This window comes from Orbicella faveolata, unplaced genomic scaffold (assembly GCF_042242905.1).
Source record: "Orbicella faveolata isolate gen_17 unplaced genomic scaffold, um_ofav_v1 contig_25, whole genome shotgun sequence".
Taxonomy (NCBI): domain Eukaryota; kingdom Metazoa; phylum Cnidaria; class Anthozoa; order Scleractinia; family Merulinidae; genus Orbicella; species Orbicella faveolata.
The window spans coordinates 25,812,917-25,825,564 of record NW_028301553.1 but is presented as its reverse complement, the minus strand read 5'-3'; the positions used below and the strand labels follow the sequence as shown (position 1 = coordinate 25,825,564).

Genomic DNA, 12,648 nt, shown 5'->3' with positions numbered 1-12,648 from the left:
TAAGCCGAATCAGAAATGTCTATGATGATTTTCACTTTGTTGATGACGCTTCGAAGAAAAAAATTATTCAAAACTCTCGGCTATAAGCCAAACCCCCCTTTTCGGAAAAAAATTCCCAAAACTGAGTAAAATTTTTTGCAAAAATTGCTTGGCTTATAGGTGAATAAATACGGTAATAAAAAAAATATATTTGAAAATCATTCAGTGGATAAAGTCAAGAAATTATGTTGTTAAAGGAGATTAATAAAGAAGATACTTATCCAAGTTTTAAGTCTGTGCGTCTTCCCAAACTTTAGACATTCGTCGAAATGTTTTGCACAAATTTACAGAGCCCATGAAGCTGCCATGGAGAATGTAGCCGCCATGCTGATGTACCTCGATCTGTTGCACACCAACATGGCGGCTGGAAAATAGTGTAAACTTCTGGAACTTACTATGGCTATCGAGGCGACTGATTATCTGAACTGAACAAGCCAACATTTGAATAGTGCTTTAACTTCTTAAAAGGACAAAAATCATGAGATATTAAGTAATATTTTTTCAACAAACGCGTTTGTAGCTTTTTGTCATGCACTGCCATTATGATAACTCTGAAATTCAATATGTGCTTGTTTCCAGACGAAGCAAGCTATTGAGCTGAAAATATGTCAACAGATAAAAATTTACCCCTCTTATGCCTGATGAGGATAAAAACCTTGGCGGCTCTTTAGATTTGGATTTCAGAACACGATGATGCTACATGCAAACGAAGAATGCCCAAACCATTCCATGTAGGACAACGAATAGATTGCTACAAGACTGCAACAAAAGTCACATACTCTTTCTCCTCTTGGTCCTGGTGCACCTGTTTCACCTTGGTCTCCCTTCTTTCCCTCAGGTCCCTGATCGCCAGGAATGCCTGGATCTCCACGGCTACCCTAAAAATGAACATTGTTGTGAAGGTTACATGCGTGCTGTAATGTTTAACCCCCCTCCAGTCAATTAGTACAAAAATCAACTTAAAGTGCCTATGAAATGAAAAATAACTGTTACTTATTTGAAAGGCTTTTCGGAATGAAGAAGAACGGCATTTTCGTTTTAGGAATGTCTCCAGTCCTTTTGTTTCAGAGATAGTGACATTTTTTTACTGATGGAAATTAGGAAACTAGTGATGTCATATTAAATAGTTCCATTAAAACAGTAAAACAATGAATAAGGAATATCTCTAGGAATATTAGAGTGGTGTCCTTCAAACTTAACACTAGAAATGAACATCACAAAAGAAACAAAATGATACCCATTGTTCTGTAGTAGATCTCTGGCATAATGGCTTCTGATTTACTTTTCTTGTGTTCTCCCAACATTATATATGGGGTTTATTGTGCTGGTAAAACCATAGAAAGAGTGGTCTATTGCTCAAATAAAGCATGACATGGGTGTGCTGCAGGCCTTACACTTTATAGCTGTTTAATTTTATAATGAAGCTAGCAAAGCTGTACAGTCAAACTCTTTAAGCATGAGCGAGTATCACAATCCATATGAACAAAGTTAACTTTGGTCTGCAAGAGAAATTTATTTCCATAGGCAATGTTACAAAACCATTAAGTCATGCTTTTAGAAGTGCATCATCAAGTTATGAGGCACTTGAGAAGTCTGTAGAGCTCTTAAGAAACTTATTAAGTTGCTCTTTTACGCTTCTTCTGTGCTGTTTTCTTCACTTCATTAGAAAAAGTCTGCATATGAGCCAAGTGGCCCATCAGGCTAGAGCTTATCATAGTTTCTGTAGCATGAAGCGACTAGGAATATTTTTACTCCTCCCCGGATGGGATGCTAGTCCATTACAGGGTTACCCCCAGCATCGAGGTTACCACTACTCATTTGTACACCTGGGTGGAGATCTGTTTCTCACCCAAGAACGCAACACAATGTCCCCGACCAGACCTCAAGCCTGGACTGTTCGATCTGGATACGAGCTCACTAACCATGAGGGCACTGCACCTCAAGCTGACCAACTGCAGTGTGCCCTATTCCTTGAACATTTTTTAAATGAATAAAAATTAGTTTATTATGAGAAATTATACTTACCGGATCTCCTGCTGGTCCTGGAAGTCCAGCATCTCCCTTCATGACAAAAAAAGGAAAATAAGAAAAAAAAAGAGAAAAATATGAGAAAAAATTATAAAAAGGAAAAGAAGGAAAAAAAGGCAAGTACATGTAGCCTGAGTAGCAAGCATTCCTGTAACGTTCCTGTACGAAGAGCTTTTCCGCATTCTGGGAGCATGTTAATTGGAGCGAGAGCAATACCCATCAAAGCAGGGGGTCATGGCCACCACCCCCTCCATCATTGATTTATTTTTTTCTCATTCCAATTTCTTCACTGCCAGAATGCAGAGAAGCTCTTCATACAGGAACACTTGCTGTGTAGGCTATAAGGAAAGGTCTGTAGTTGATTGGTTGCATGGTTTTTATATTTACGATTGCGAAAAAAAGGAAGTTAGATTTGTAAGTGATGAAACAAAAATAAGGAAAGGCCTGTAGTTTATCTGTTGCATGGTTTTTAAATTTATGAGCGAGATAAAAAAGGAAGTTAAATTTTTAAGTGATGATACAGGGATCCATATTTGCAGTTGTCTGGTTGTCCAAGACAAGCAAAAAATTGTACGAACTACCAAAACAAAATAGATAAAAAACTTATCCACTGGATGAGTTTAGTTTGACTCTACCAAAACAACATTTTTTAAAATTTTCTTCCTAGTTTCCTGCATTCTGATTGACTTCTCATCCATTTTGAACTTTTAGAAAACAGAGAAAGATTTGCAGCTTTCTTTCGTGATAAAATCATCATTTTTGGTCCACCAGCTGGGAGTTTGCTCACATGAAAATAACAAAAAAGTAAACCTTCCATTTACATGTTGTTCAATTTCAATTCTTCCCTTTTGAATGGACAAGTAAAATTTTGGCAGGTCAAGTATGTCTTCTGGCATACTTGCCAGGCTTATGACTTGGAGAAAAAAAACAAAATAGATCTCTGGATGAAACAAAAATATGTAAAAGTCAGCAATTTAATGATTTAGATAAACATATACAGGCAAAAACTAATGATAGATAAATCCGACGTTTCGGCGACATCTTAGCGCCATTGTCAAGGGAAACTAATTAAATATGCGATTTCAAGAGTAACTAAGAGTTCAGAGTTTCTAATTTGCATAAGTTAGACAAAGACTTTAGCACGAACTGAGTCTGATTGTACATTTAAACACGGTCGTAATTGTTTAATGAGTAACATCTCATTAATGAGACAATCAAACTTGTTGTGGCATTTTTTCAACATGCTAAAACAATTGCGAAGGTCATCCGGAATCCTGCCTGCGTGTCTATTATCATAGTGATTGCGTACTGACGAGGTCTTGCTTCTATGTCCATCAACGCGTACGAACAGATGGCCACGGGTGTAACCGACATAACCAGCATCGCACTGGTCACACTTGAAGTTATACACAACACATTGTTGATCAATGAGCTGAGGCTTAGGTTCGCTTGTCGGGAACTCCTGGGCAATCTTGCAGCTCGTAAACACCGGTTGAACACTGGTCTGCAGCTTCACACTGAGATCTTTCAACTGTGTCTTCACGATATTAGCAGACTCCTGGTCTTTAAAGGGTATGACAACCCGAGTAGTGTTTTCTGTCGTAGATCTGGACCGTAATGAGGGCTGGTCAGCGACCTTTAAATTTAGGAAGGTTTTGACAGTGGAGTCAGCAAGGTGCTTGGGATATTTCAGTTTAGAGAAAACAGACTTCAGTCGTTCGCACTCCTCAGTGAAGTAGGACCATGACGAAGACAGGCGATGTGCGCAATCGAGCATAGTTGTCAATAGTCCGCGCTTGTACCTATTATCGACATGACTGTGGTAATGGAGAAGCAGACCACTGTTTGTTGGCTTCACAAACACTTTAGTTTCAATACGAGGTGCTCTGTTTAGGAGTTGAGTACCGAGAAAGGGAAGCATTCCATCATTTTCGACCTCTATAGTGAAGTTGATGGCGGGGTGAGCGTGGTTGAGGGTGTTAAGAAAGTCCCTAGCTGTAGACAAATCGGGCATCACAGTGAATGTGTCGTCAACATATCGACGATAGTAAGGTGGCAGCTTGCCCTCAACATCTAATTTCTCTTCAATAGACAACATGAATACGTTGGCTAGCAAGGGCCCAAGGGGGGACCCCATCGCTACTCCGTCGATCTGTTCATACAGGGATCCATTAACTTGGAAAAGCAGCCCCTTGGTGGCCACACCCAAAAGATCAATAAGGTCTTGCTTTGAAATGTTCAAATCATACTCGGAATTAAACCAGTTGTTTCTAAAGGCTCTGTCTGCGAGAATGGTAATGGTTTCATCCAAAGGTACATTCGTGAACAAGGAGGACACATCATTGGTCACATGGCTAATTTCTCCTTGTGTGTTTTCGGCAACCCGTACAGGTGTGCCAGTCTAGAACCGGTCGGACGAAGAGACTGGGCCACAGCGTGAGGGAGGATCCTTGTGATGATAGATTGTACAAGAGCCTCCTAAAAGCGGATGATAGTGCTTGGGTGGTCTGCCTCGGGTTTTTGGTTGTTCAGAAGGAATGGGATGAAATTTGCTGGTGTCATTGACAGAAGCTTCGGATAGTAGATGTATATATTCCGACTTATCCATTACAATGACACCTGAGCCTTTGTCTGGTTTTGTTATGATGATATCATCACGGCGCTTTAGTTGTTTAATGGCTGTCAAAAGCTGTTTAGGAGGACTCGGACCTTTATGGTTGATGTAATTGAGAGCTATAGATTTTAATGTTGCGGCAGCCAGTTCCTTAGAGTTCTCACTGTTTAGATGCCGTTCCAAGTCCCAGTAGGCCTTCTCAAAGCTCGCCTTAATCTCGATGTTTGAGATACGCTGGGGTATGGCGAACTTTAAGCCTCAACAGAGAACCAATTTCTGAAAGAAACTGAGCTCATGCGAGGAGATGTTTGTGATATGCTCGTCGACATCGACTTCAGTGTTTAGTAACCTCGAGATCTTACGAGTGTGCACAGACATGACTTCATGGTAGTAGTCCTTTCGAAGGCCGCTAATAATGCGAAGAATGCAAGTGTACCAAAACAAACTGCAGGCTTGTCGGATATTAGTGTAGATGGAGTTGATCTCACTTCTGAGGGCTTCACTCTGTTTGATCTTGGCACGGAGCTTGAAAGATCTCAGTGTGAAGCTGCAGACCAGTGTTCAACCGGTGTTTACGAGCCGCAAGATTGCCCAGGAGTTCCCGACAAGCGAACCTAAGCCTCAGCTCATTGATCAACAATGCGTTGTGTATAACTTCAAGTGTGACCAGTGCGATGCTGGTTATGTCGGTTACACCCGTGGCCATCTGTTCGTACGCGTTGATGGACATAGAAGCAAGACCTCGTCAGTACGCAATCACTATGATAATAGACACGCAGGCAGGATTCCGGATGACCTTCGCAATTGTTTTAGCGTGTTGAAAAAATGCCACAACAAGTTTGATTGTCTCATTAATGAGATGTTACTCATTAAACAATTACGACCGTGTTTAAATGTACAATCAGACTCAGTTCGCGCTAAAGTCTTTGTCTAACTTATGCAAATTAGAAACTCTGAACTCTTAGTTACTCTTGAAATCGCATATTTAATTAGTTTCCCTTGACAATGGCGCCAAGATGTCGCTGAAACATCGGATTTATCTATTGTTAGTTTTTGCCTGTATAAATTTAATGATTGCATTGTTTTTAACTTGGAAAATAATATTTTCTAAGTTGTAGGTAAGGATGCAAGATTAACTTGATCCTTCCTTCGCTCCCTGTTAGACTATCTGTAAATCTGCTGATCAATGTAGGGGTGGTGAATGGTAAATACAAGACTTTGCCAGAAGACAAGACTAACGTTTTTCTTTTTGAACCCGAGACATTTTGATTTCTTCAGTTGTGAGACCAAGAATTCAGAGTGTTTTAAACGTGAGCTCACAATGTTCAGGTTCCAAGATGTTCAGATGTCTTTCAACTAATAAAAAAATAAACAACTTTCTTAGCCTCAAAAAAAAATTGAGACTGCAAGACGTACATAACTTCCAAAACAACAAGACTGCAAGACCCATGAAATTCGGCAAAAGTTTTGCAAGACCCATGGTTTTCGAAGGACCATTTGCCACCCCTCAATGTACAAGGTTTTCACAGTCATAGTCAAGTTGAAGTTATATTCAACATGGAGGTGAACTGATTTCCTCACAATGAGTAGTTTAAATTCAAAACACATCTGGGGAATAAGAAAGGGCTAATGTAACAAGGAAATGGCAGGAGGAAAACTTGGATTTGATTGTTTCTCTGAGTTTTAAGGAACAGAATGTCTAAACAATGTAAATTTATTACATATATTTGCACTTGACCTTTTGAAAGCTGAAAAAATTGATGCAAATTGCGTTATAAGTGTAATAATAATAATGCATAACATAACGCATATAGCATGGGGAATGTCACATTTTTTGATACAAAATCATTTTTGGTACAAAAAGAAGTTTAACTTAATTTTTGTTTTAATAGGGGGAATTGATAATTAACTTGTACCTCCTGGTTTTCTAAGTTGAGTGGCTCTTAAGCCACTTTGATTGAACTTGAGACTGCTCAGGGTGTTTGGCTTGTTAGTGAAGAAACACATGATAATTATTATTTTGTACTGCATAAGCTCACCTGAGGACCAGTAACATCAACAGCAGAACCTTTTTCACCCTTCATTCCAATGCTACCAGACAAGCCCTAAGCAAAACAAAAAAAGCATAGAAATATACAAGTGTACTACAGTGAAACCAGTATTTAAGGGGACCCGATATTAAGTGGACACCCTGTATAAGTGGACACCAGTTAGAGTCCCTAAATTTTCATCCCACAATTACTGCAAAATAACCTTGCTTTCAGCTGACACCTCTGTTTAGCAGATGTGGACACCAATATTGAACCATTTTGTTGCACAAAACCTGCAATAAGCAAACACTTCAAGGGCTTTTTACTCCCAAAAGCTCAGCTCAGAATTCCTTTTAACATTGTTCAGTGATGTTGTTTTAAAGCTAAGTAGATTATTTGAGATAACATGTGTTAAAAAATATCTTGATTTGTGGAGCAAAATAATTCAAATTTCTAATACATGTCATAGAGTTCTTGTCATGTTTTAAAAAATGTACAAAAATGGTAGTTCAATTGATTTATTAACAGAAAAATATGCATCACTGAATGCCCAAGATTATTAAATCCATGCAAATAGCGCTGATCACCGGAACTGCTATTGTTGATTTTTTTTACTTGTCTGATGCCAACACTCAATACATCATATGGTACATGTATGTGAACTGCATGCTCAGTCAACATCCTTAGTGTGAACATCCTCATGCTAAGAAATGATTGACCTATGAGCACGCTGTATTAAGCGGTTGGGGATTGCATTTGACTACTGTGGGATGAGCAGGTTAATGCTCAGATAAATTCTCCCAATGAAAATTGTGAAGTATGTATTACAAAGGTAAGGAGAATTTTGATTCTGACCTTTTCACCCTTGACTCCAGGGTTTCCTGGTTCACCTGCAACACCTCTTTCACCCTGTTGAATATGACGTTGAGCATTAATTATATAATAAATAATTATAAAGGCTGTTGTCTGAGAAAAATTATGAGGAGCCCAAAGGCTCCTAACCAAGAAATCCTGCAAGCCCAGCACTAAAGCTAACATGAAAAAGTAAGTTTTTCCAGTCACCCAGAAGGCAAAAGTTGAACTTACAGATAATTGGTTCTTATTATTTTAGACTTCCCTGGTCCTTACATTTCCATTATTTACAGTAGTGGCAGATACATTGATTGCTTGCAAGTGAGCTTCAGCAACTTTTCCCTGTCTGACAAATGCTTCATTTTTTAGTGCAAAGTATTCAAGTAAGTAAAAGGATACTTTCCTGATCAAAATGCACACAATAGATGTCTAAATTTGTCCCATACTTGAAGACCAACACACAAAGAGCGTACAATGAGCAACTCTCAGTTGATTAATATTCTTTTGTATAAAACAGCCACAGGACAAAGAACCCTCTATTATAGAACAGTTTAACTCTGGAATTCACTGGACTATGCTCTTAAGTTGAAACCGACACTAACAGACTTTAAACGTTGCCTGAAGAGGAGTTTAATTTAAAAATTTTTAGAAACCTAATTGCTTTTTTCTTTTGATATTTCTATCCTATTAGTTTGATTTACATATTAATAATTGATTAATTATTAATAAGTTACTTATTAATTAATTAATTAATTAATTGAGTTGTACATAGAATGTCATAATTAATTTATTTTTTTAAAAGTCCCTATCTTTATTCCAAAAAGCCCTTTTGGGATGAATAAAGTGTGTATGTATGTATGTATGTATGTAAAAAGAGTAAACTTTGTTTATGTGCTAACTCCATATAGGACTGGGTGAGGAAGTATTTGAACTCTATTGACCTCTTCGCATAAAATGTCCTTTATTAAATTAAGCCAATGATTTCAACTCAACAATCCAACACTTGTACACAATAAAGAATTAAACTGTGATCAGAGATTTTGATCTATTTTTGTGAAACATGAAAAATTTCACATTTTCCAAGTTTGCAATAAATCCCTCTTGCAAACTTTTATTTTACTTCACATGAATGTAAAATCAAAGGCAATTTGTAATTCCTGAAATTCTACCTGTATTAAGAGGGTTAAAGGTTTTTTTTTCACTTTATATTGTTAAATAATACAACAGAATATGTACCTTTGTTCCATTACAGCCGGGGTCACCCATCATACCACGAGGTCCATCTTCTCCAGGCAAACCCTAACAGAGAAAAAAAAACCCTTTTCCTCAGTTTTGTCAATATAAGCTTTGTAAAGTGTTTGAAGGTAATATCAAGTTTTCCTTGAGAAAATTTAGTCACTTTAATTTATACCTGGAACACAGTGCAATTTAAGTCCACAGTAAGTATTCAAGGGTGAATTTGTTATTGTACTTTGTTTCCATAACTCATTAACTCATGTTGTGTCTAGAGAAGAGGGATTTAATAACTTAGTTTGATACTGAGGTTAGGGAAACAAACAAACAAACACCATTTTTGTCTCCGCTGATCGGAATACTTGACCAACTGAAAAGTCAAAACCTCAAATTCCCTGGGGGCTGCAGGTGTTGGGGTGGGGGGGGGGGGGGGGGGGGAGGGATTTGAAAATTCAAATTAGCCAATACATTACCGGATTGCCATTTGCTCCAGGAAAACCAGGTGGACCAACTCTTCCCTGATAAGGAAAAGAGAAAAGTTAACATGAGCATTGCTTGCAATTTTAATGTTAGCATCCCGAATCTTCAAGTGCTGTGAGATGTTACCATTATGGAAATATATCAGCTTTTTCATGGAACTCTTTGTAATCTAAGAGACGCACCCATACTCAAACCATTCCAGCAGTGAATTATCTTTTAAACTTAAGCTTACCTCAATCTAGTATTTCTGAGGTAACATACTTGTGCTCCACCACCTCCCTGTTAGCCACACTCATATTATCAGTTGTTCATACTGTCAAAAACTCCCAAAATTCTTAATGGTGGTGAAGAATTCCCTTCTAAATATAGACCACCCTTCACTGTTAATCTGACTTGCCTGAAGAATTTCTTAGATTTGCCTCCTGGTTACGTTCCCCTATGAAAAAAACCCCTAAATTTAAGCTTACATTATGGTACCTAAAACATTGATACTATCAGGCCATCCCAACATTTATTGTTGAGCATGTTTTTCTGGAGGGTATGTCGAAATGTTTAAAATACAGCAGATGTATACTATGTTGTTCAAATATTAACAAAGAAGTAATACAGAGTTTTCCAGACTTACTCTTGGCCCCTTTGCTCCAATCGAACCACTTTCTCCTTTGTCTCCCTAAAATAAAGATTTCAACCTTAAACTTTAATATGTTTAACTTAAGGTTATGTGTAGAAAATTGCATTAATTACAAACTTTTTCGAAAGAAAAATACAGTTTCTTTTAACAATGTTAGTGAAAAGATTTGACCTACAATGCAAGCTTACATCCGCCATTTTCTGTGATGCTTAGTAACCAAGCCTTTCTAAGAAAAGGGCGGGAAAACATGGCACCCGGCCGGTGTTGCGGGCAACGAGCAGTCCGTCCGGTTATAATTTAATGCCTGGCTTGTGGTTTAATCAATCTACCATTCAAGATGAATCAACGAACATTAAGATACTTAACCTTATAGCCTCTTGGTCCTGGTAGACCTTCGGGCCCTTGGAAGCCCTACAATTGAAAGACAAAGGTATTAGTGCAATAGTTTAGTCTGTGTTTATCAACGACGATCGTCTTTGTCGTAAAATCCCGGCTTGAAAATCTTGAAACTCGTAAATAATTTTTCCATATAAGCTTAAGCTTAAGTTTCAGATAAAACGAGACTTATAAGAGAAGGAAAGGTGAGGTACAAATTTTAGCTCAAGCTGAAATGTTAATAGAGACTGAATGAAAATCCGAGAATGTTCATTATTATACATTGAACTCACTATCTCTTTTCTGATTGGCCGAAAGCGTACAGGGAATTTTCGAAATCAGCGCCTGTGACGTCACAACTGCAGATTGTACAATAATCATGTCAAGGACACTCAAGGTCATGGGTAGAGTAATCATGTCATGTGTGACCGCAGTGCATGATTTCTAGGGGTAATCATGTCAAGTTCGCGTGCTTTGTGTTGCTTGCCGTCAGTGAAGAAGCAAAAACATAACTTCCATTTTTTTCCATTCAATGTATAATAAAACAATTATTAGATTCCGTTTTTGTGATATCCAGAATAATCAAGGTCTTGGTAAGGTTTATCAGCCTTAACCTTTGGCTTTGGCTGATAACCCCTACCTGGACCTTGATTATTCTGGATATCACGAAAATCTCATCCAATAATTATTATTGTTTATTATTATACATTGGACTCACTATCTCTTTTCTGATTGGCCGAAAGCGTACAGTGAATTTTCGAAATCAGCACCTGTGATATCATCTAGCTGCAGATTATACAATAATCATGTCAAGGACACTGAAAGTCACGGGTAATCATATCATGTATGACCGCAGTGCATGATTTATAAGGGTGATCATGTCAAGTTTGTGCGTTTTGTGTTGTTTGCCGTCAGTGATGAAGCAAAAACATGACTTCCATTTTTTTTTTTTTCGCTCAATGTGTATAATAAAGCAATTATTAGATTCGGTTTTTGTGATATCCAAAATAATTAAGGTCTCATTAAGGGTTACAACCCCTACCTCGACCTTGATTATTCTGGATATCACAAGTTAAGCTTATATATATTTCGGTAATTAAGAACTATAAAATTATCAGACTAGAATATGCACACAAGGTAGCTCTTAAATAGCATGTTGATAACAATGAAGAAATGAAACAAAAAGTAACATTCATGAGAAAAGGCACAGTTCTCTGCTAGATTTGAGTCCTTTGTTGGGGGAAGGTGTCAGGCGTTTGATTGATGTAACATAGGTCCAGTATTAGCTAATATTATTAGGACCAAATTTGCCTTTTATTGCAGTTGTATTGATGACACATTACTCTCAATCAAACCAGACACAATCAGCCTTATTCTACTTGTCACTTGTCATCCTTCACAACAGCAGCACAATGTATTTTTTCCAACCGATTATCCTCCTCATTATCTTCGTGGAATCATTTTTGGGGTTTGGAGTATGTTTGGCTCAAAATAATACGGCTTGAGAGCAGCCATGACCTAGAGTGGTAGTTTAAGGGCTTGTTGGTGGGTATAGTACCCATGGACAAGGATGGAATGATGTCACGAAAATGCAGCCTGACTGCTGAGTACTGTTTAAAATGACAGCAACACTGTTGAATTTAGGGCTTATTTGAAGACGAATTTCATAAGGAAAAAAAACCTGCACTTTTGAGGCTGAAACTTTGGTGTGTAGCTAACATTAGTGCGAGATTTTTTATTTGCATTGGCCAAAAAAAATATGTTTTTTGGAGTGACCTTCTCCTTTAAACAAGAGATATATAGCGTCAATTGGAAAAGAGGTAGCAATTAAATTTTTACTCACCGGTAAGCCAGATGGGCCAGTTTGACCTGTTCTGCCTCGATCTCCCTAGAATGAAATTGAAATTAAAGGTTACAACAGTTTACGGTACCTCATGACAAATTAGTCTGCATATCAAGACATAGCCCCTCTAAGCCTTTTGACAGTTGATTTCTAGGAGGCGTTTGTCTTCAGACAACCAATATTCTAGGTATTGTTCACAATTAGACAATTCTGTGCATCTCAAATGACCCAGCAAGTTTTATGTAAGTTTTTCCCTTTCAATGCCTCCAAGTTTTTCCAACATGGTTTGGAATGATCCTTACAATCTGCACTCTTACTAGCTTAACAGTTGAATTCCTCAACACCAGCAAATATTCTTGCCAAACTCTTTCCATTTCTGGTATTTATTTGGTTGTCAGTTGGTACTTTTAGGTCACTCGGCTTCCAAGCATGTTAATCACTTTTTTTGGCTTTTGCATTTCAGGTGAAAGTGAGAAAAATGACTGCTTAGTGTTCCATAAGGATCATAATCTGACAGGTGTAA

The 12,648-nt window shown here is 37.9% G+C and overlaps 1 protein-coding gene and 1 pseudogene across 3 annotated transcripts in view; both read right to left on the bottom strand.

Moving 5' to 3' along the window:
* LOC110067959 (uncharacterized) overlaps positions 1-12,648 on the bottom strand; it is a 51,162-nt gene that overhangs the window by 32,959 nt on the left and 5,555 nt on the right. Inside the window, exons 4-12 of one of the 3 annotated variants that reach the window (XM_089293915.1) lie at positions 12,126-12,170; positions 10,274-10,318; positions 9,902-9,946; positions 9,270-9,314; positions 8,800-8,862; positions 7,567-7,620; positions 6,721-6,786; positions 2,065-2,100; positions 819-917 (exon numbers count right to left, since the gene is read on the bottom strand). In XM_089293915.1, coding sequence (XP_089150041.1) covers positions 819-917; positions 2,065-2,100; positions 6,721-6,786; positions 7,567-7,620; positions 8,800-8,862; positions 9,270-9,314; positions 9,902-9,946; positions 10,274-10,318; positions 12,126-12,170 — 498 coding nt within the window. Of the gene's footprint in view, positions 1-818; positions 918-2,064; positions 2,101-6,720; positions 6,787-7,566; positions 7,621-8,799; positions 8,863-9,269; positions 9,315-9,901; positions 9,947-10,078; positions 10,102-10,273; positions 10,319-12,125; positions 12,171-12,648 lie in introns of those variants that run through there. The other 2 variants (XM_089293916.1, XM_089293917.1) reach the window with 2 other exon arrangements.
* Positions 2,328-5,203, bottom strand: LOC149109664 (uncharacterized; annotated as a pseudogene).